General features: G+C 35.1%; 1 protein-coding gene across 2 annotated transcripts; it reads left to right on the top strand.

Annotated features, from left to right (window-relative positions):
- The first annotated feature begins 2742 nt into the window (after window positions 1-2742).
- On the top strand, window positions 2743-15288 carry LOC114318580 (transmembrane protein, putative (DUF677)). 2 transcript variants are annotated; one of them, XM_028265490.2, is made up of 3 exons: window positions 2799-2922; window positions 3331-3440; window positions 13975-15122. In XM_028265490.2, exons 2-3 carry the CDS (start codon window positions 3401-3403, stop codon window positions 15012-15014), a joined length of 1080 nt encoding a protein of 359 aa, XP_028121291.2. In that variant the 5' UTR covers window positions 2799-2922; window positions 3331-3400; the 3' UTR covers window positions 15015-15122. The 2 variants fall into 2 exon arrangements, with proteins under 2 accessions (XP_082738435.1, XP_028121291.2); XM_082882309.1 differs by having other exon boundaries at window positions 2743-3440; window positions 13975-15288.
- Window positions 15289-24902: the final 9614 nt, after the last annotated feature.

The raw sequence follows: 24902 nt of genomic DNA, 5'->3' as shown, positions 1-24902 counted from the left end.
TTATGGATTGAATGAATTATTAGGAATTACAGGTGTATTGTTTTCCTGCTTTGGCGACCAATTTATTAGTCGCGACAAGTAAATATTTTTTTTTCGCAAAAAATGGCAATTGCCGACCAAGAGTTTTGGTCGCAAAAAATACATCTATTGCCGACCAAAACAAATTTGGTCGTGGAATCTCATTTTTGCCGACCAAAAGTTTTGGTCGCGAAAAGTAACAAATGGCGACCGAATTTTTTGGTCGCGAAATGTGATAATTGGCGACCAAAAAATTTGGTCGCGAAATGTGATAATTGGCGACCAAACTTTTTGGTCGCGAAATGTGACAATTGACGACTGAGAAATTTGGTCGGGAAAATATCACTTTTCGCGACCAAAGTGTTTTAGCGACAAAATAAATTAGTCGCGGTAATTAAATATTTAGCGACCAAAAATTTAGTCGGCAAATCCAACTTTTGCCGACCAACCAAAATTTTGGTCGCGAATTACTTTTGCCGACCCTCAATTGGCGACCAAAGTAGCGACCAAAAAAATTGGTCGCGGATAACTTTTGCTGACCAAAAATTGACTTTTAGCGACCAATTTTTTTGTTGCCAAAAGTGTTAATTCTTGTAGTGAAGAGATGAGTTGCACATATTGGGCCTCATACTTGCCAGGGCCGGCTCTAACATTTTTTAAGTCCAAAGCAAGCATTCGATAAAGGGAAAACATTTGTAATCAAAAAATTATCCACCAATTTTCTATTTTTTATTTATTCTTGACATAAAATTTACTTAAATATATAACAAAATTTACAATAAAAAAATGATTAAAATAATCTACACTCAAATACCAAATAAAAAGTAAATAAATTATAATAAAATATCACTAAAACATCACACTTCTCACATTTTTAACTGTAAAATTACTAATCAAACATGCATAATCCAAGTTATCAACTAAATATTTTTAAATGGACAAAATTGTTAATTCATTTAATCTTTGTTGTGACATAGTTGACTGAAAGTAAGAATCAATTTTAAATTTGAATTTTTTTTTTTTCCAGAAACAATTATAACTAATGTAATTAATCATATTCTATACACAATTTATAAATTTAGGAAACATCCATCTGTTCATTAATTTCAAATAACTCATCATATCAATAGGCTTTTTGATTTTATTTTTTTCAAGTAAAAACAATTATCTATGAGTTTTAAATAATTCATTACATGAGTTTTGAATCTCTATCAAATTTTGCCAGCGTGTTGAAATTTAGGCACTATTTGGTATAAATAAATAAGTACACTTATTTAGAGGATTGTACTTATTTGGATCATATCATTTTTTTATTTTTCTGCACATCTTTTCATAAAAAGTCAATATGTATACTTATTTAAATCATTCAAAATTAACCCCTTAGTGATTTTTTTTTTATATAGATTAAAATAATAGCTAAAACTATTTTTGAACCCTTTTTTTCAACAACAGTGCTATATTCACACAATTTACTTCCTCACAATCCCCACAAAAGAGGTGATAAGTAAAATTTTAAAAATTGATCCATAATTTAATTGGTATAAAACTTGCATCATATCTTTGTCACCTTATTTGTGAGAATTATGATCATTTGCAAGAATTGTAAAGAAAGAAATTGGGTAGATAAAAAATATTTCTCTGTGCCAATCAATCTCCGAAGCCTTTGGCTTAAGCCGGCCCTGATCCTTGCCTATGTTGTAATTCATTTATAGTTACAGACAAAAAGGTGAGTCCTCATCACCACGTCATCTTCCTTCCAATCCAATCACCCCATCACTTGCCGTTGAAGTTACAAGTAGCCACAACTTGACATTGAACCTCTTTTCTGTGACAGTTCTTTTATTGAGAAATATCAAATATATGATTTTTTAAAAAAGTAATTACAAATAAATGATAAATTTAATAAACATTAATAATTATAATTATAATTTGTTTTTTTATTTTTACAATTCTGTAATTATTTTTAAAACCTTCTTTTATTATTATGTCCCTTCTAATCTAAGTATATCATAAAAAATTTGGAGTCCTTAAATTCACTTGCACTAGGGGTGAGCATGGTCCGGATTGGATCGGATTGGGGTAAAACCAGGACCAATCCGTTATTTACGGTTCTTAAAAAATTGGAACCAATCCAATCCGTTTAAATCATAGGACCAATCCGAACCAATCCATTTAAATACGGATTGGATCAGTTTAGGACCACGGATTCACATAATTAAATAACAAAAATATATATATAACACTTGAATTTCATAAAAATATAAACATAGCGTTATATTAGTTCCATAATAGCAACATGCTTTTCTATAATAACGACATACTGTTCCAGAATTTAAACAACCATAAGAAAACTGTTTCACCATAAGTATTTAGACCATTGCAAATTAAAACTTAAAACTAACAAACAAAAGTAATAAAAGAAGATATTATACGGTTTTAGGTTTGAGTTTAGATTTTACATAGAATAAGAAAAGATACTATGGGGGAGGATGTATAATAAAAATATAGACTATTTGTATACGGTCCGGATCGGTTCCAATCCGGAACCGTGGGATTCAATCCGGAACCAATCCGTGAACTACGGATTTTTAATTATTCAATCCGGAACCGAACCACGGATTCAAAAAACCAATCCAAACTTATCGGATTGGACTGGACTGGATCGGATTACGGATTTCACGGATTCCTTGCTCAGCCCTAACTTGCACTACAAGGCCACCACACAAAGCATCTTCTTGTTCTTGCAAGCAAAATCAAAAGCAAAAGCAAAAACATCATCTCAGGTATTAAAAGGGTCTTTATACATGGTATAACTCTTCCTCTTGTTCCTTCCCTACCCCATTATTTATAAGACTTGGGTCCTTTGAAGCTAAAATCTTAATTTGTCTGGAAACTCTCAGAAAGGTATGTACAATCAATGTCCAATTAAGCTTACTAATCCTGGCTACAACTTTCTGTCTCTCTGTTTACAGATTTTCTTCTTCTTCTTCTTCTTCTTCTTCTTCTTCTTCTTCTCCTTCTCCTCTTCTTCTTCTCCTCTTTCTTCTCCTCTTCTCCTTCTCCTTCTCCTCTTCTCCTTCTCCTTCTCCTTCTCCTTCTCCTTCTCCTTCTTCTTCTGCTTCTTCTTCTTCTTCTTCTTTTCCTTCTTCTTCTTCTCCTCCTCCTCCTTCTTCTTCTTCTTCTTCTTCTTCTCCTTCTCCTCCTCCTCCTCCTCCTTCTTCTTCTTCTCCTTCTCCTCCTTCTACTGCTTCTCCTCCTTCTTCTTCTTCTTCTTCTTCTTCTTCTTCTTCTTCTTCTTCTTCTGCTTCGCAGTGTCAAAAGTTGCATTTGGAAACTTCATTTCTTCTTCGCAGTGTCAAAAGTTGCATTTGGAAACTACAAAATGAAGATAAGAATGAAGAAATTTCTTTCCTGCAACAAAGGTATTAACTCGTGTTTTTTTTATTCAATTTTGTGTTACTTTTACTATGCATTATATTTGATTATTGGATACATGGATAAAAGTTTTGCCACCCCTTTTATCATTCTCAACAAAATTCTAAGTCGTAGCTGAAATGTTATTCTTGTTGTTGTCGTCGTCTCTTTTTTTTTTTTTTCCTAATTTCTTTTATGATTCAAAATAAATTGTTAATTGTTAGATTTAACTCTTGTGGGAGTTAAAAACCCCAATCACTCCCTTGCAAATACTCAAGTAATGCCTCCATGCCATTAGGCCACAAGACCATATGCTTTTTTGCCCATGACTATAGAGTTAATAAGGACAAAATCACAATATAAAATTGTGTGTGTGTGTGTGTGTGTCTGTTTTTTTTTTTTTTTTTTTAATGATCATATTTAAATTTTATAAAAATTATCATAATATAAATTATATTGAGAGTGATATTAGACTAGAGTCAGTCAGCAGGAGAGAAGAATATCAACTAAACTTGAACGATAGGACTTTGTTTGGGGTGAAATGAGATGATGAATTCAATGCCGCTTTTCAAGGTTGAAAAATGCTTGAGAGTTCTAATTGAACACTCTTAATCCACACACCTAATGATGTGGAATGGACCCACACTCCTTATTTCTCATCCCTTCTCTCTTTATCTCTCTCTATTCTCTTTCTCTCTTCTATCTCATTATTAGAGATCAAAATGAAGATAATGTATTAAAAGATGTAAGAGCATCTCCAATGGTAGTAGGCATTTTACCTATCTAAATATTACTATAAAGTATACATTTTATTTTGTCTGTCAACGATTTCATGTTTCTACCCCAACCATGCTCTTTATTTTAGCTATTCATCCAAATACTATTAACTTTATAGAATGCCACGTCAGCAACAAAGATGGAGGGAAATAAGAGCATCTCCAATGCACTAGGCATATAATCCTTGTTAGTTAAAATGCCTAGTGTGATTCACTTTTTTCAATTCCAATGCACTAGGCATATGATTAGGCATTTTGGCTCAACTCATATTCACTAGCTACATGTAGCTAGCCTTCAACGCTAGGCAAAATGTATTCAATCATTAGGATCGTTTCCCTCCATCTTTGTTGTTGACGTGGAATTCTATAAAATTAATAATATTTGGATAAATAGCTAAAATAAAGAGTATGGTTGGAGTAAAAACATAAAACAGTTGATAGGCAAAATAAAATATATACTTTATAGTAATATTTAAATAGGTAAAATACCTACTACCGTTGGAGATGCTCTAATCTTAATGATTAAATACATTTTGCCTAGCCTTGAAGGCTAGCTACATGTAGCTAGTGAATGTGAGCTGAGCCAAAATGCCTAAGCATATGCCTAGTGCATTGGAGTTCAAAAAAGTGAGTCACATTAGGCATTTTGACTAACAAGCATCATATGCCTAGTGGGTTGGAGATGCTCTAACACCACTCTTTATTGGTGATCCTATTTAAAAATTAAAAAATTAAAAAAAAAATAAAGTTTACTAAGGATGGGTTTGCACTGAGAAAATGAGTGAGATCTCATTTTTTGAGAATTTCACAACTCCCAATGTAATCCACACCACTTATGATATGTGGAGATATATATATGGAGCCTACATTATGAGCGATGTGAATCACTTTAAAAATTATGAAACTTCTAAAAAAAGAGGTCTCTATCATCCAAAGCCTGCTCGACATCGTTCGGTCTTCTTGCCACTTGTTGTTGGGTTATTTTAGTTGAACTTCTATTGGGCTAGGCTGGGCTGGTTTGGGCCAAGCCTATACGATTTGGGTTGGTCAAGGCCTAAAATGTTTGCCCTGTGAACATGGATTGGGATCTCACAGCCTAACCTTCGGTTGTCACAAAGACAGGGCCGGCCTGAGATGACGCTTTAAGCAGACTTTTAAAATGAGATATTTTCTGCATAATCACTAAAGTAATTGTGGGTAAATGATATTTATTCATAATTGTTTGTTTTATTTACTAGTGACATAGTCGCATATATAATTACTAAAATCATATAATATAATATATAAATAAAATAGCAGGAGATTCATGTACGAGAATTTTAAAATGAAAAATTAATTTTGAATCTTAATATTTTATGTGTAAAAAATTTTAATAACTGAAAGTCAAATACAAAGATTTACTCATGGTCGATGAAACTTAATATCACTATGTGTGATTCTATATAAAACAGGCTCATAAAAATAATTTTTTCAATTTAAAAAAAAAAAAAAAAAGTGTATTCTCAATCTAAAATCAAATCCTTATTTATGTTAATCAAATTTACTAAAAATCACAAATTTCACTTGTATCAAAATATTTTTGCTGAAAATAAAAATAAAAACAACGGAAAATTTAATAACATACAAATTACGATTTGGTTATAATTCATGGTGTATTATTTTGATTATTAATTGAAAATGTCTTTTCTAATTTCTTATGTTTTTAGTTATGTCTAAAGTGGTGTATCAAGTATTTAATTATACTTCATGTAGTGTTTGATTATGATCTATTATAATATTTTTACCTGACAAAGTATTTAAGGTAAGTTGACTCAAATGTAGGAATTATGTTTATATCAGTAAGGTCGTAAGAGTCATATTGATGCATAAAAAATTATAAATTCAAATCATAAAAAGTGTCCTAGAAGTGAATCAGGCACAAAATCTAATTTCAGTTCTCAAAAATGTTCTCATTAATTATATGACACATCATAACAAATGCACAAATTTTATTATAGACAAATTATTATTGCATATCTTTTTGGCAAAGTTCATGAAAGTGCATTTTCGGTAATATTATAAATATAAAATTTTTATTTAAAAATTATTTAAGAAACATCCATAGGTGCCTTAAATATAAAAAAATTATTTTCGATGAATCATTGAATCATTATTCTTTAATAATATTTCACACTATTTATCATTTGACTTTTTCAATTTATCTTCTGAAAACTTAACAAAAAAAAGTATTGAGTTTCATTATTTTAATCAATCAATATCAAATTGGACTTATACACATATGTAAATCACTTCTAGAAATATGATGACTGACATGCTTATATCAGTAAAATCGTAACAGTTATTCACATTGATGTATAAAAAATTATAAATTCAAATCATAAATAGTATCCTCAAAGGGAATCAGGTACAAAATCTCTATAACCTTAATAATTTCAACCGTTAAAGGGATTCTGATTAATTATGTGACACACCATAATAACCGCAAAATTTTTATTCCTGCCAAATTAATTTTGCATATCTTTTCTAGCAGAGTTCATGAATGTATATTATCAATAATACTATAAATTTAAAATTTTAATTTAAAAATTATTGAAGAAATATCAATAGGTGCTTTAGATATACACAATCATTTTTAATGAATCATTATTTTTTAATAATACTCCACATTATTTATCATTTGATATTTCTCAATTTATCTTCTAAAAATTTAACAAAAAATATTGAGTTCCATTATTTTAATCAATATCAAATTAGACGCTACACGTGTTTGTAAATCATTTTCAAAAAATATCACAATGGAGTTAATTTTAATTAATGTAATGACATTTTATATTATGATATGTGTTATAAAAGAATAATTTTAATTTTAATTTAAAATAAAATTTATTTTAAAAATCTTAGCATTATCGTTCTATAAAGGTATTACTTAAATACTTATATATAATAAATTTAGTTAAATTATTTGTTTATTTTGATAATTTTAGTTTTATTGTTCTATAAAAATGTAATTATCATATAATAATTTTATATGATATATATTAAATTATAAGATAGTAAAATAAATAATCATTTTGATATTAAAAATAATAGTTAAATTAGAAAGAGAATTAGTAATATAAAATTAGAAACGATTCTAACTATTTGATTTAAATTTTATTTTTATATTTATTTGGAAAATAAAAACATGTATAAACAGAACTACACAAAATTCATTTAAAAGATTAAATATAAATATGTTGTGATTGGATTAATCATCCACCCTGAATAAGTAACAGAAGGAAGAGATTGTTGTTTAAGACTCTATTTGAATTTTAGATTTGTAAAAAAATAAAATAAAATAAAATAAAATGCTAACTTTTACTTTATTTTCAACCTTTTCTTTTCATTTATTTATTTATTTTACAAAATCAAAATTCAAACACACATTGCATTTAGAAATCAATGCTCGATAGAATCTATAATTATAGTGTGTGCATCATTGAGAAGAACGTTTTATGCAGAGTGTAGATATGATTGTGGAGAACAGACAAAATGATTGAAAATTAAAATAAAATAAATCATATTATTTAACATGTTTATAACTTTTTAACTTATGTGATAATCAAACAAGCTGTGTTATTTGGTAACTTCCTTACTCTTTTGCCCGTTTTGGTAAATATTATTATTATTTGGTAATAAGTTAATTTTTTGACTTTTAATTATTTTATGAAAAAAGATCATTTTCTTTTATTTTTAATAGGAGACAATTGACAAAATATCCTTTTAACTTATTTGGTTTAAAAAACTAAATAAAATACTTTTTTAGAAAATGTCAACAAAAAAAAAAAACCTAATATTTAATCAATTTTTGAATTCTTTCGGCCGTGGAGCTAATGCAAAAAAATAAATAAATAAATAATAGTTGTCATTTTTTCCCAAAAGTTAGAGAATGTGAAATCGACAAACAAAAAAAACTTGACAGTGCTACATTTTGAAAAACACTTTGAACCTTTAATTTTTAAGTTCTAAAATCAGTTCTAATGAGCTGGAAATGAGTCCTATTTACTGTGATGTGATGTTTTCGTCTTAATTTGTTTGGGTTTTTTTTTTTTTTCCTTATCATATTATTAGTGTTCTATTATAGTACCAAAATTAGTGCTCAATTTCCTGTGATTTGGGGTGAGTGGTGTATGTTGTGCACAACAATCACTATTATTGTGTAACTCACTGGTCCATTTCGGTTTGAGATGGTAGTGTTTTTATCAAATTATATTCATATTTAGTTTTATATTTTAAATTAAGGAAATTTATTAGAAAATTTTCTTTTCAGTGTTTGTATTCTAATTAGTACATAAGATATTCTTATATTTTAACAAATCTTATTATTTAGACATTTGATTTACCAAATTCTAATTCTCATATTTTAGGCATTTTATGGGCATTTTTACCTTTACAAATATTTTTTGAATGGTTAACAATTTGGTGATGTAAACATTCATATTTTACAATGTGAATATTTACATTGACGTATGAATCTTCATATTGACAATGTGAATACATTGACAGGTTAACATTCACATTGATGGTGTGAACATTCATGTCGACGATGTGAACATTCACATTGATAGTATGAACATTCATATCACGAAACATTCACACTGTAAATGTGAATATTATTAGGAGTATTTTGGTAAATATATCACCCATAGGATTTATTGAATGGTGCTTCTATTTACACACCACATTTAGTCTCAAGGCACACCATTAATTAGTTATTTTTTATTGCAATAATAATCTTACATAAAATGACAAAAATAACCACAAAAGAATATCAATACACCCCTCACACGCCACCACTCTTCACTGCCTGATTCTACCTCCGACTACCGTCACCGAAGCCCAGCCACCATCACAACCCCCGCTACCTCCCTACGTCGCCGACGACCTTTTTCTCCTGCGGAAACCCTTCTCCCTCCCCCCCATCAACGAACAACACAGTCTCTCAATCGGCCATGGCTCGTTTTTCTCCATCATAGAGAGAGAGAGAGAGAGAGAGAGAGAGAGAGAAGCCTAGGGTTTTCAGATCTAGATCTAGGGCTTACAAGAGTTCTATTGTGCAAACCAGATTCAAAGCTTCGATTTAGGATTTCAAGCTCTGATTCGAAGCTTTGTCGCTACAACTGTCTTCGGCGAGAAGCTCCTCTCCGATAGGTTGGGAAAGATCTCTGTAAAGGAAGGGTTGCAGTGGTGAGGGTAGGTTTGGTAGTTTTTGGAGAAAGAAAAAGAAGTAGGATATGAGATGGGATGGGATGAGAGGCTGTGGCGGCGATGGTGGGGAGGTGGTTGAACTGGTGGTGGAGGGAAGAAGGGAGTGGAAAAGGGTTTGGGAGTATGGTTGGAAGTGGTAAGGCAAAGAGAGTGATCGATATAGGAGTGAGGAAGAGATTCGCTGGAGAAGAAGGAGGGAGAGACAACGGCCTGTGACGAGTGACGGCGGTTAGGGTTAGGGTTAGGGTTAGGATTAGGATTAGGGTTGGTGGGGTGGTTGAAGAAGATGAGGATATTTTAGGTATATTTGAAAATGAATAGTGTGTATTGAGCAAAAATAATAAAGTTAAAATTGTGTTTAGTATGCATTAAGTAAGTGATGTGCCTTGAGACCAAATGTGATGTGTAAATAGAGACACCTCTTATTGGAACATAAAAAAATAATGTGGACTAAATGAAATATAAGTAAGTGAAAAGAGATTTATGAAAAAATGCCCCTTCAAATTATACTCACTATTTATTTTGTTTTAGATATAAAGGATATTTGATGAAAGGATTACCAATATCTGATCATTTTAATTGTAAATATATTATACTCAATATCTTTTAAAAAATGAATAATTCAAATTATCGAAATTAAGTATAAAATGAGTTTTGAAATGAGCTCAAGAAATTATACAATAGTGATTATTGTGCGCAACTGCCCCAAAACAATTCATATAGAGTAATGAAAATATCATTGGTGCATAAGGAAAATAATTTGTTTTATTAAAAAAAAATAAAAAATGCTAACAAGCAAATAATAGGCTAAAAAAATGCAGCTCTTTGGCCTACAAAAACGAACAACGCTATCTTTGGGTGGAGCAAGGATTGCAGTCACATGGCCACAACGTACTTGTTTGGTCAGTTTAAAAACTGTTTATTTCAGCTTTCAGTTTAATTTAAGTTATTTGATGTGTTTAGTTTATCTTATAACTTATAGCTTATAGCTTATAACTTATAACTTTTTAGAAATCAGAAATCAGCTTATTCTTTGAGTGGGGCAGGAGACGCTTAATTTATAAGTCAAAAATCAGCTTATGTTCATAGTTATAAAGCAGAAGCTGTTTAGGCATAAGCTATAAGCACTTTCCTACAGCTCTACCAAACAAGACCAACATAACTCAAAAACTTAGAATACACATTTATGTGTATGTATGGGAGATTTTATTTGGCCCAAAAAATTATTACGTATTTTAACATTTTTAATATATTTTATTAAATTATTTAGAATTATAATTTATTTTTGATATATTTTATATATATATATATATATATATTTTTCAAATCACCTTTTAAAGCACATCTAAATAATAAATAAATTAAAAAATCTTAAATTACATCACTTTAAAAATTTAATTTTCAAGCCTTCAATTCTCTTATATCAAAACTCTTCTTTCTCTTTCCTCCCCTCTCTCCCCCTCTCATTGCCTCTGCTCTGCAATTTCTACTTTTCCATCACAATACCTCCTCCAAACCCAACATCTACGAAGACCACCACTCCCACCCTTTTTAACCAAGCTCTTTCCATAATCCTAAAGTCTCACCAAAACACTCATCAAATTTTTTATCATGTGCAGCAACTGACAATGGATTCCAGTGATCCCATAGATTCCGGCGAACTTCGTTTTAATCTTCTTCTCCTTTTCTCTTCTGCTTCACTGGTATCAAAACCCATTAATATTATGCATATATTGTAGCAAACCCATTTGTCAATTTTCAGCAGCAACAATAGTTCAACAATATAAAGATTGACAAAAAAATAAATATAATAAAATTAAATTTTCATAGCAATAGCAAAAGATTTACAAAGAAATTTGAATGGTTTATTTTGTGGAAAAAAAAATAACAGATCGCTTTCAGGGAAAAAATAAAAAACAGCTACCCAACTCAAATCTGGGTTTAAATTCCAGTTGCCAACATCCTTAATCCAAAACACAGAAAAAATGGTAAGGGGAGAAGAAGATAAAAATAATTGAATATGAAATTATGTATAAATGCTTTGGTATATCATGAAAAGAAAACATTTAATTTTATGATTTAATATGTATTGTCTTTATAAGGAAATTTAAAGTAGGATAAATTTCAAAATTTTAATTGAACATATTTAATTATTATTTAGGTGCAAATAGAATCATTCATATTTAATTAATTAACGAATGTATGTGTATGTATGGGTATGACACCTTAGCAACTGTTAGAATAGTAGAGAGAGAAAAAAAAAAAATGTATTGTATTGAATGAATTATTTTATATAATAAAAGACTTGTATATATAGGCTGAGAAAAAATATCCTATTAGAAATCTAACTATGAGAAAAAGTATCATATAAGAGAGCTAACTATGATTATACCTAATATATCTAGAAAATCAATACCTAATATATGTAGGAATATATACCATATATACATTAGCATCCCCCTCTTAAACTCAAGAAGGATAAACATCTTGAGTTTAGAAAGAGAAAATAAAACATGAAATAAAACTAATTAAAATAAAAAGCAAATAGATTGCAAAATCCGAACGAGAGTGCAAGGGCACTTGAAATAGATCAGAGACCGATACTAATGTCGGGAGACAATTTTATAGTTATGTCGAACCATTGTAGGAACTGACTGAAACTAATGCCATGACAGCTTAAGGTTGTGTCGGACCGATATAGAAACTGGTTAGAACTAATACTGAGATCAGAGGCCGAAACTAATGCCGGGAGACAGTTTATGGTCATGTTGGACTGTTATAGGAGCTAACTAGAATCAATGTTGGGACAGTTTACGGGGGCTCATACCGGACTGTTGTAGAGATTGGCTAATCGGAATCAATTTCGAGATAGTTTAACGGAGTCATGCCTGACCGATGTAAAGAACTGGATGTTGAACCAGTAACCGTGGCACACTCATAACTTATAACGTGGTGTTGAACGATGATGGCAACAGATAACTGAGTGTACTAGGAGACGGCTTGGATTGTGCACCAAAGGGGTGGGTTGGGTTGTGCGCCAGAGAAGACGCTTGGATTATGCGCCAGAGGGGGCGGCTTGGGTGGTTCGCATGGTGTATAACCATGTTCACCATGATATAGGTATAATATCTCCCCTTAAACTTAAATAGGTTTGAAGATAAAAACCTATTTGAAGTTAAAACAGAGAAAGACAAAATGGAACAGAAACAAAAAAAAAAAAGAAAAGAAAAAAAGAATTGCAAGCAAATATATATATATATATATATATATATATATATGATAGAGATATTTATGGCAGAAATAAACCAACGGATAAAGGAAGAGATCACCATAAAACGATATTGAAATAGAAATATCATAGCGGAATGGATTGAGGTCTGGCGGGCGGGTGGTCAAGGCGAGGCTGCCGCCGCCTACCAGTAAGGCAAAAAATACCAAAAGCTTAATCTATAACTCTGATACTATGTTAGAATAGTACAGAGAGAGAAAAAAATATATATATATGAACTGTATTTTATTTAATGAATTTATCCTATACAATAGAAGGCCTGCATATATAGGTTGAGAAAGAGTATCCTATTAGAAATTTAACTATGAGAACTATAAGAAACCTAACTATGACAATACATAATATATCTAAAATGTCAATACTTAATATATGTAGAAATATATACCATATATCCATTAATAGCAATCAAAGTAGTTGGAGAGAATTTCTGGTTGGGTCAGTGAGTTGGAGTGAATGGTACCTTAGCAACCAAAGTAGTTGGAGAGAATTTCATGTTGGGTCAGTGAGTTGGATTGAATTTGCAGAGAGGAGGTTTTTAGTTGGCAATTCCTTCAAAGGTGGGTCGGGCTGGAAGGTCCGCCTATAATGGGCCCACACTCGCAATTAATCTTGGTGGGTGAATGTTTAATTGGAGTCTGTAAGTCACATGCCACTTCAAAGAGATATATATTTATTTATTTATATTTATTTTTTAATGAATTTCATTTCACTTCTATTTTTTTTTTTTTTTTTGGTATGAACAACAAATTATGATAAATGAAACTATAGACATGAAATAGAAATATTGGATGAAGGATTTATCGTCACATGATTGGGAATTTATGCTTACGGATTAGTATTGTTAATAAGTCGAGTTGAGTGGTTAAATTATTTTAGTTTGTTTGTTTATTTTTTAAATTAATTTCAAACGAATTTTAATCAAACTGAATAAGTCAAATTCAAATACTTTGATTTTTTTACAGTGTAGTCAATTACATCTAGCTGAATAGTAAATTAACATTTAATAAATTTTAAAATATATTCATATTTGGATTAATTGCGTAATGAATTGAACAAAAATTGAGTTGGAAATTGTTTGATTTGTTTTTCCATCTGATGACTCTTTATTTGATTAAAAAAAGAAGTCTAAATCCAAGTTAGATTATATGGATTGGTTTCATATCAAATGATTTAGTTTATTTTTGAAATTTGGTTGGTTTCTCATTTATTGTTGTGGATATTATTATGTAGTGCTCCGATCCGATGTTTCGACCCCTTATACCGAAGTGGATGTCCGTGAAGAGTATGCGAATGCTTTCCGCACCGAATCATACAATGAGTTTTGGACACGTGTCTTAGCATTGACTACTACAGAATCCATCAATTGTAAAACCATGGGGTCGACTACAGCAGATCGTCTCCCATCATATCGAGTATTTGCGGAGCATCTCTTGGATCCGGATCAATCCACGGTCACTCGAGTTCTTGCTTCGGCCAAAAACCACCCGAAAGACCATTCCCTCTTATCCGACTATTTCGTAGAAACTGCCGATGCTTCCGTCTTATGTGGTCTTCTTTTAAAGGATATCGACCACATACGGGTCAAGTATCGTTCCCTTAAAACCACACCCGAAAACCACTTGCCCATCATATTGACCCGATTAACTGAATTCTCCAATTTCTTTAACCCATTTGTCTCAACGGCTTCATCTCAACATCGATTTCGAGCCGTACAAGCTACTTGCACGAACTTACTTAAACGACTCGAGTCAAGTCGTGATAAGGTCCGAGCCAAACTGCAGCTGATTAATAAGCTAAAGCGCAGCTCAGCCATTTTTCTTGTGGTTTTCACAGTTTCTTTGACGACAATTATTGCAACTCATGCTTTAGCTTTGTTGGTGGCTGCACCGGGTCTTATATCAGCTACGCTTGAGTTAGCTTCAACCAGGAAGGCAGTTAGGTTGTCAGTCCAGCTCGATGAAGCCGCTAAAGGGACTTATATACTGAACAGGGACTTAGATACAATAAGTCGGCTGATGGCTCGAGTAAATGATGAGTTGGAGCATATGCGAACCATGATCAAGTTTTGGCTAGGGCGGGGACAAGATCGGCTCCAAGCCAGTGAAGAAGTGGCGCGCCAGCTGAAAAAGAATAACTCTAGCTTTAGACAACAACTTGATGAGTTAGAGGAACACTTGTACTTGTGTTTCATGACCATCAACAGAGCCAGAAACATTGTGATAAAAGAAATTATGGATCCAGGAAAACCCATCGGGTCACCCAATTTGTAATCAATGTAAAAATGACATTTTCTAGTAACTAGATGTTTTCATTAACTTCAAATTCCAAGAACTATTGGGTGGAATCTTATAAATTTGTAATCTCTCTTATCCTTAAAATTGGTTTGGAGATGAGCATCACAAGCTGATAAAAACAAGTGTGATGTGAAAGGAAAATTCTATAAACTTAGTTATATCAAGTGTTACTAAAAATATTCGTATCTTAGCGAATTATGTATTAAGGGATGTTCTGAAATATGAAATATTTTCATTTTAAAATTGTAAATTTTGCGATTTAAAATAATTCTAATATATTTTTTTACAATATATTTCTTCAAAGTTCTTTTACGAGTAAAAAAATAATAATCAAATTTAATAGACTTAAATATAAGTTGTATAAAGTTTTGACAGAACACAGCATCAATAATGGTTCAAATTGAACAACATTTTATTAAATGTTGAATTGTAAAAAGAAAATTATTCTAAAACTTTTGAAATTTTTATAATGTAATTTATACAAATTTACTCCTATTGTATTGTATTTTACAGCGTTTGACGTACTATTTCATTTCTATTCCACGTACTGAAATGATATAGGTTCTAGATAAGATAGTCATGACTCTAATAGTGTTTGGTTATGTTATATTGTGAGTTAAAATGATTGTGAGACATTTAAACGTCAAATTTAAATAGGTTATAAATTTGATAATATTTGGTTATAATACATAATGGATGCTTGGGAAGTGAGTTTTTTTGTAAGTTATTTTTAGTTGTAGGATATTGTTGAAGAATTTTTTTTTTTTATGTTTGAGAAGATAGTTGGGTTTTTTTGTGGTTGGATGCGATGTTTGTGAGAGAAAAAGTGAAATGATTATGGGGTTTGATGTGATATTTTGTTTGCATTTTTTTTTTGGTTTTGTAACTAATTTGTCTTTTAGTGAAAAAAAAACAAAAAAAAAAACCAAAAAAATTTCTTCTCAAACAGCGTCATAGTGATATTTGATTACAACAAAGATAGAGACCCTCTTTTTGGAGGACCTTCACAACTCCCAAAGTGATCCACATTATTCATGATGTGGGCCCACACATACATGAGTGAGTCTCACACATCATGAGTGGTGTGGATCACTTCAGAGATTATAAAAGTCCTCCAAAAAGGTCTAACTCATTTTCTATTTGATTATTAGCCATGGAGATTGTGTTTTGTTATAAATATAGTAAGGGCCTGGCTTTGGTCCAGTCCACCATCGGACTAAACCGTACTGTTGGACCTGTGGGGGCCCACCACGGGTCCCGTTTTAAAAATCTGACTCGTTCAATGTGTAAAACTCGTCGAATACTATATGCCTGTGAAAAATTACGTTGATCGGATATCGATAGCTATGTGATCAAAACAGTTTTTTTTATCAACCGTTAATTTATTCACCGTCTATTTTTTTTATACAAAACTGATTTGATCACATAGCTATCGATATCCGATCAACGTGATTTTTCACAGGCATATAGTACTCGACGAATTCTACACATTGAATGATTTAGATTTTTAAAACAGGACCTATGGTGAGCCCCCACGGACCCAACAGCCCAGTCCAGTCCGATGGCGGACTCAACCAAAGCCATACCTATATAGTAATATTTGATTATGATCATAGTTGTGTTGGTTGTAAATTAAATTAATGGCTTAATTTTCTGCTTTTATGATTCAAAAATTATTAGTAAAGGACATCTAATAATCACCTGGGGTGTGCGGTGTGTAGTAGTCCTTTTTTTTTTTTTTTTGTGACAAAAGTCAATTATTAATTGTTAAATTAACACATATAAAAGTTAATTTTCTTCCTACCCTTTACAAAGTATTAAGTGTTAACTTCTTTAATTCAACTCTCTCTAATGAGAGTTGAACTTATTACTTCTTTCGAAGGACTAAACCCTTAAAAAAATGATAATGACTAATCAAATTGGGCCTAATTAGTTGTACGTAGTATTGTCTTGGAATAAGTAAAGGAAGGGGCAACACAGCACGTATAACTAGCTCATGGTCATATTTGTTTAGCATCATTAAATTTCCAACCAAAAAATTCATTCATTTTCTCTAAATTTTGTCATTAATGATTTTCTATTAAAATATTATTACAAAGACATTTCCCAACAATACACTCAGATTATGCACTAAAAATTTAGCTAATCTAATAATTATTACATTTTTATTTTATTATATTTTTTTTTTTCAAAAAAATAGAAAATATATGTATTTTTTAAAAATAAAATACATTATTTTGGAGAGAATTGCGATAAAATGAGCAGTTCATATTTTCATAGATAATATATATATGTATATATAGAGAGAGAGATAGAGAGAGAGGAACTTACAAAATAAACAATTTAAATTATTAAAATGAGACCCATTATAAATCCTGTGCGTACAGGATTCTGCACTAGATGAAAGTGGATCGGGGCTCAACACTCGGTTGGACTATCCAAGGATTGAGGTTCCTGCAGCAAGAAGTATCGTAAGAGCTGCCCGGCCGGGGTTGGCCGGATAACCCCTCTGGTGTGGGAATTAGTGATCGGAAAAGAAGTGTAGAGAGTTGAGTTTTTTTTGTAAGTGAAGTTCAATTTGGATCAGTTACCATCAATGTGAAGTTTCTGTAGTATACATAGAGTGCCTTACTTGTTTCCCAAAATGGTTTCATGGAGCTCTGGTGCTTCCAAGCTTCCTTTTAGCATGGCCCCAGGTGGAGGACCATATGGTAGTTGCCTAGAGATGCTTATAGTCATGCTGATAACAAACCACATTCCTCTGGTTCAATTGTTTCCGTGATTCTAGGTTTAGGGGACCAGCTGAGGTGGAAACTTGCACATGCATATACTCATAGCTTCCACGTTTCTTTGAGAGGTTCCCTCAACTCGGCACCGTTATGCCTCGGCTCGGCCCTTTGCGAGGCTACTGTTGGGATGGGCTGGCTCATTCGAATATTTGTGTACGGATTCGCCCTACTTTGGTTTTGATGATGGGTTCGACCTATCAGTTCGGCCCATAAAATGGGTCCTGCAACTCGACCCTAGCCTAGTATCGTAGCTGGACTGGCCTTTCCACTGCGAGTTGGGTCCAAGTGCTTGAGGACTTGGATGGACCGTTGGTAATGAAGTTGGACTTAGTTGGGTTGCCCATATGCTCATCTGACCCATTTGGATTTGGGCTTAGGGGATTGGACCGGCCCAAGGCTTGGGTCCGACCCATCTCTTATTTAGTCCCTTCATTTGCCCCCTAGATCACGCTAAGGTTCCCCTTGGAGGGAGCTATTATTCTGCACTCCAAGCGTCGCGTCGCCTCGGTTCTGCTTCAGTTTGGCCTTAGTGACGATTCAATCCTGACACACAACCCTTGCATGGGTCCTTTCATGGTGACACGTGGCGGTGTGGGATAGGTGTGCAGAGACAGTGCCCCGATTCCATACCGACGATCTTGCTTCGTGTACTTTCACCCCGGCTGTTACAATAAATGCTCTGGGCTGTCAATCCAAAACCTTTTATCTGCTTTTCATTCTTCTAGAGAGTTTCAAAAAAAAAAAACCCTTTTCGTTCCTCTGAGCTAGTCTCATTGGTGTTCTGTCCAGACGTTCCGCTGCCGCTCTTGCTTCAGCACTGCCCGTTCGCCACCGTTGCTCTGATCTCTGTAAGTTCTCTTGTGATCCTTCTTCCCCTGTCTTTTTCTGTTTTAATCATCTCGTTTGGCCCTTGTACCGTTGTATTCCACATCTTAATATTTGAGTTCTACCCCTGTACCACTAGGTTTGGTTTAATGGGAAAGTTTCGCTCGTTAGTTGATACTCCCGAGGCCATAGCCATGTTTCGTCGTGACTATAACATCCCCGATGATGTGACCCTTTCGCTGGCAAGGGTCGATGCCAAGCGTATGGGCACTAGGAATACTGCTACCTTTCCGATTGTATCCATCGTTGAGGGAGGGGTTCGGTTTCCCCTCGACCCTTTGGTGCACCGATTTCTGCACTAGGTTCAACGCACCCCAATGCAAGTTCTGTTAACCTGTTTCGTGTCGTCTGTGGTATGTCCGCTCTCAACAAGCGGTTGGGTTTGAATCTCGATATTCGAGACATTTTGGGCTGCTACACTCTTTTGCACAACAAGGATCACAACACGTACTACCTACGTGTTCGTTCGATCGATTGTCATCTGGTGACTGGTTTGCCTGACTCAGACAAGCAGAATGATGATTTTTTGCAAGGTGGTGGCAACTGGGAGTGCCCTGCTGGGACTGAATTCCAGTTCGAATAGATGCCCCTGAAGGATGGCTATCCAGGTTTGGACCCTTCCTCTAGTGTTTTTTGTATTTCTTGCCTTTGTTTTGGATGTTGCTTTAATGTGGTACCTTTTTTTTTTTTTTTTTTTTTGCAGAGGCTTCCCGTTTTCAGCGCAGGCTGAACCGGGAAAACGTTGAGGCCATCAAAGCTGTTCTAAGGTACAAGAAGAGGTTCGCACCAGAGTTATTGGATTACCAAGCGACTTATCGTTCCGTCATTCCGAAGAAGGCGAAGCTTGCAGCATCCCTTCCAGATTCTGACACTGAGACTGATACATCCCTCACCCCTCTGGTTACAAATCACCACCGAAGCCAGGGTGCACTGCCTGAGAGGACGCCCTCTCCTGTCCCCAGTTTCGCAGGGGGCGGGTCTGTATCGAAGAGAAGAGTGTTGGTGGATTTGGAGGCTGAGGCTTTCGGAGCCTCTGATGCCTTGGAGACTCCATTGTTGAAAGCCGAGGCGAAGAGCCTCATGGATGTGAAACTGGAGGTGGGATCTTCTGGAACTCATGCTACTATTGTCGAGCCCTCCACTTCAGTTGCTGCGAGGGCAAAGAAGAGGAGGAGAGAGACTGGTAAGGCAGTGGTTGGAGAAGTTTCTGAAGATCCTATTGAAGAGGAAGTATTTGAGAAATGGGAACCGCCGATGCTACATCAAGACAGGCCCATTTCTATCTTTGATTCGGTTGTTGCTTCCAAAGATTTTGCTTTTGACTTGACCAAGACTCTGTTGATGCCGGTGGACATGGCTGACCATAATGGGCCCCACGATATTCCTATTTTGAAGGGGACCCTTTAGATGATGACAGTTGTAAGTGCGTTCTTGCTTTGCTTGTTTTTGGTGTTATACTGATGCCTTCTTTCTTTTAATACTTTGTAATCCGTTGTAGTGTATTCAAAGGATGCATCTGTCCATCACCCGAGCAGAGGAACTGGAAAAGGCCATACTGGAGGCCGCTATGAATGCTGAGAGACTGACAGTGAGCCTGGAGGCCGAGAAGGAGGGATGCAGAACTGCCGAAAGGGGGGCATTCCGTCTGAATAAGGTTGTTGCTTCAGCTGAAAAGTCAAAGGAGGTTACTATTGGGGAGCAGGCTCAACTTGAAGGAAAAGTGGCAGAGCTGGAGGTCGTTATCGCGGTGATGGCTACCAAGCATTTTGCGTTGGAGACCAAGTACTGGCAACAAGATTGGGATGAGGCTGGGGCTGCCTATAAAGAGGAGGTGCTGATCCTGCGAGACAAGCTCTTTCTGAAGGGTTGGTCGAGTGCTCTAGCCGCTGCCCTGGTTCCTGAAGGCTCTCCCCTATTTCAGGGTGTCCCAGTTCCCTCAAGGTCCCTGGGTTCAAAGATTGTCTTTACCTCTGCAGTTCTTCCGGCTGAGGTTTCCCCAGAAATTGATTCTACAAACAAGACTCAGGAGAGTGATATTGCCATTGAGACGGTGAACGTTGAAGGGGGTGGAACCCTGGAGACTGAAGCCGCGGAAGACATGGTTAAGGTAGCTTCCACTTCTCAGGATGTTGGAGCTACCTCTACTTTTCCTCCCCAGGACAGCCTAGACAAGATCGTGGACACTGCTCCTGAGGTTTCCTCTGTTGATGAAAGCTGAAGTTTTCTTTGGAAAGACTTAAAGTTTTTGGTTTTTGGACTCTCTTTTGTTTTCATGTTTTCTGATGTACTATGGCTTGGTCCCCTTGACGAGTTCTTTCTTTATACTTGCAAAGACAATTTTTCTCTTCTTTTTTCCTTTTATTTGTTGCTGGCTATAGGGCCATCTGTGCCTTTGTTGGATGATGGAATTTTTCTTTTGATTTTGCAATCTGATACTTTCTGGCTTTTACATCTGAATGTATTCTTTACTATCTGGCCCCGGCCGAGCACTGTTGGGATCTCGGGGCTGAATAGATGCTCGGTCTGGTTCTGTATTGTTTCGAATAGATGCTCCGTCTAGTTTTATACTGTTTGCCCCCGGCCGATCTCTATTGGGACCTCGGGGCCGCACAGATGCTCGGTCTGGTTAACGAATGTGTTGCATGGATGTACTTGGTTTTGTAATGAAATGAAGAGGGTCTTACTTGGGTCCAGGTTGGTTCTAAAAAGCAATTGTTTGCCCCCACCTGGAGCTAAGTAAGATCTGTGTTAAAGACAATGCTCTCTAGGCAGAGTTGCTTAAATCTGTTGTAACTTTGATATTATAAGTGTACTTGAATGGGATAAAGATATGAAGAGGTGTCTTACTCAGGTCCATGTTAGTTTGAAAGAAAACAATTGTTTGCCTCCAGCTGGAGTTGAGTAAGACTAGTGTTGGAAGTTTGTTCCTGATAGAGTCTAGCTTAGCCTGTTCCAACTCTGTTTGTATGTAGCAGTACTAAAGTGTTGATGTGACGATACTTATGAGATTTTGTAGATTCAAAGATGTTTACGTAAGATGTGTTAGTGCGGTTTCCACCAAGTAATTCCACTTGGCTAAAGTCCAATTTAGTTGCCAAACATAAGTCCACCAAGCAGTTCCACTTGGCATGTTTAAGTGCTAACTAAATTTTAATTCCGTTCAGTCGTTCTGAAACTAAGTCCATTTGTGTTAAGACCAAAGCTGAGTCCGTTTGATACACATCAAAGATAATTTCGTTTGATAAACATCAAAGCTATTTCCATTTGGTATGTACCAAAGCTAATTTCGTTTGATAAACATCAAAGCTAATTTCGTTTTATAAACATCAAAGCTATTTCCGTTTGGTATGTACCAAAGCTAATTTCGTTTGATAAACATCAAAGCTAATTTCGTTTGGTGGACACCAAAGCTAATTACAAAAATTTGACAGTCTTAAGAGAAGTAGGGAGGCATTTGTATTGGCCAAAAGATAAATGTCTTTACATCCTAATAGAGAAGTTGGGGCTTAATTCTATTGATAGTATTTCTTGAGATTTGATACATTCCAGGACCGAGGTATGGCTCGGTCTTTGAGATCCTCTAGGTAGTAAGCTCCGTTACCAGTAACAACTGTGACTTTGTAGGGGCCCTCCCAGTTAGGCCTGGGTTTTCCTTCGCCAAGCACCCTTTTATGATCCATGACTTTCCTCAAAACCAGTTCTCTAGGTGTGAATTGTCTTGGGAAAAATTTTTGGTTAAAACCCTTGATGAGCTGCTCCTGGTATGCTGCAAGTCTGATCAGTGCGGCTTCTCTTCAGCCTTATGCCATATCCAGTGCTTGTGCAATAGCTTCCTCATTACTGGTGCTTTCAAACAATTCAGACCGGAGGGTTGGGAAACCTACTTCAAGTGGGATGACGGCTTCTATTCCATAAGTCAGGGAGTAAGATGTTTCCCCCATTAAGCGCCGTGTTGTGGTTCGGTACGCCCATAGCACGTAGGGTAACTCTTCTACCCATTTTCCTGTTGCATGTTCAAGCCGTTTCTTTACTCTGTTGATGATGGTTTTGTTCGACGCTTCTGCCTGTCCATTACTTTGTGGGTACCCTGGAGAAGAGTTCCGATATTTGATTCTGAGGTCAGCACAAACTTTCTGAAGATCTTCTCATCAAATTGTGTTCCATTATCCGTAATCAGTACCCACGGGATGCCGAAACGCACTACTGCATTCCTCATGACGAACCGCTTTGTGTCTGCTTCTTTGATACTTGCTGGTGCTTCGACTTCAACCCACTTAGTGAAATAGTTGGTTGTAGAGATGAAAAATCGTCTGTTCCCAGTGCCTCGTGCCAATGGTCCGAAAATATCCAGACCCCATTGGACAAAGGGCCACAGGCTGGTGAGTAGAGTGAGAGTTTTGGCTAGCTGATGAATTAGTGGAGTGAACCTCTGACATTTATCACACTTCTGAACGTACTGCTGTGCATCTTGTTGCATCCATGGCCACCAGCACCCGTGAGTGAGGGCTCAGTGCACCAGTGACCTTCCATTAACGTGGCATCCACAAATCCCATCGTGAATTTCATAGAGAACATTTTCGACTAGATTTGGATACACGCATAGAAGATAAGGGCTGAGATAAGAGCATTTGTACAGCTTCCCAGATGGTGAGATCCAAAACCGAGCTGATGTAGACCGCCCGAAACTCCGCTCCGTGCGCGAGGGCGCGAATCGTGGTTCTAAGCTATTACGGTTCAGACTCATGTCACGGTTTTGAATCTAATCTCACAATGTGCAATGTGAGACTGATAAATCACCAAAGAGTCCAAATCCGACAAATCGTTTTGGAAAATCAATTTTAATAAAGAAGTGCCAAACATGGATTGCTTTGCCAGATTTCAGAGTCGCCACCTAAATATTTTGTTTTTGGAAAATTTAGGAAACCTTGACTCGTGTCTAAGGCCACGTGTCCGTCATCACCAAAGTTGCCTTGGCTCAGGAACTTGGGTATGAGAGGGGAAGGTCTTGAAATTAGCACCCCCGCTTGCCCGATCAAAGATCGGCCTTTACTAACATGATATGTTGTTTTTGAAAACATGCATTCTTATTCTAGCTTATTAGCTAGCTTTACTATGTGATGCGCACAGCATACAAGTATAGACTAGATTGCCTAAGTTAGAACAAAACATCTCATGTTTGTTTGAAAATGGTTTCAAGGTGCTACTCGCAAGTAGGCTAAGACGTGGATTTGCCACCCTCAAGTGGGCTTAGAAAACATGATTTTGCCACTCTCAAGTGGGCTTAAAACTCGCATTTCAATGAATTGTTCCAATTCAAGCAATCCAACCTTCACCCACAGGCATTCAGGCAATTATATCATTTAAGCAAATAGCCTCATGGCAAGCATGCTGTCATGGCAATCAATAACACATGCAGGGATGCTACAGCATAAAAGCTTACCTAGTACTCCGAGCCAAAAGGAAACTAGTTAGTAATCAATGCATGATCCTAGCTATGTTAAGATGCCTAATGCAACACATGCAAAATGCAATTAGAAATAGGCTCGGCTATTCTAAAATGTTATGTGAAATGCAACTTGATAATCATGTATTCAAATCGGTATTGAAATACAATGCAGTTTGTATGATGTGCTGAGCTCAGTACATGCAAGACAAATGAATGAATGCAAACATGCATAGCATAAGGATGCTAATCAAAATATGATCTAGAACTAACCATCATAAGCGGTTAAGTAAAATGGAGAAAGACGTGGGGTTGGAAGACATTCACACACTCACGCACACTTATTACAACAGTTGGTCCTCTCAACGGAGGGTCCGAATGATAAGCTAAGCTAATCTAAGCTAAGCTAAGTAATTAATTTAACTAAACTAATTAGACTAATTATTACACAATCAAATTAAATAACTAGCTATAACTAATTATTACATCACTTTAACTAATTAACAAAATAATTAAGTTACCAAAATAAATGCTAACTAACAAGTAAATAATTAAACTAAGCTGTTCCAGCTCTGTTTGAGGAAGAGGATGATGCATGCTCAGTCAGCTTCGCTCGGAAATCCACTACTGTGCCTCGTGTTGCCTCTGTTTGCACTCTTTTAGACTTCTGAAAACTGTGCAAATCCCCAAAACACTTCTGATCCACCTCATGGATATGTTGAGAGGTCATCGGCCAAGAGGTATGGC

This window comes from Camellia sinensis, chromosome 1, assembly GCF_055761805.1.
Source record: "Camellia sinensis isolate YWXY chromosome 1, ASM5576180v1, whole genome shotgun sequence".
In the NCBI taxonomy this organism is placed as follows: Eukaryota; Viridiplantae; Streptophyta; class Magnoliopsida; order Ericales; family Theaceae; genus Camellia; species Camellia sinensis.
The sequence above is the reverse complement of the archived record's forward strand: the minus strand, read 5'-3'. Positions and strand labels throughout refer to the sequence as shown.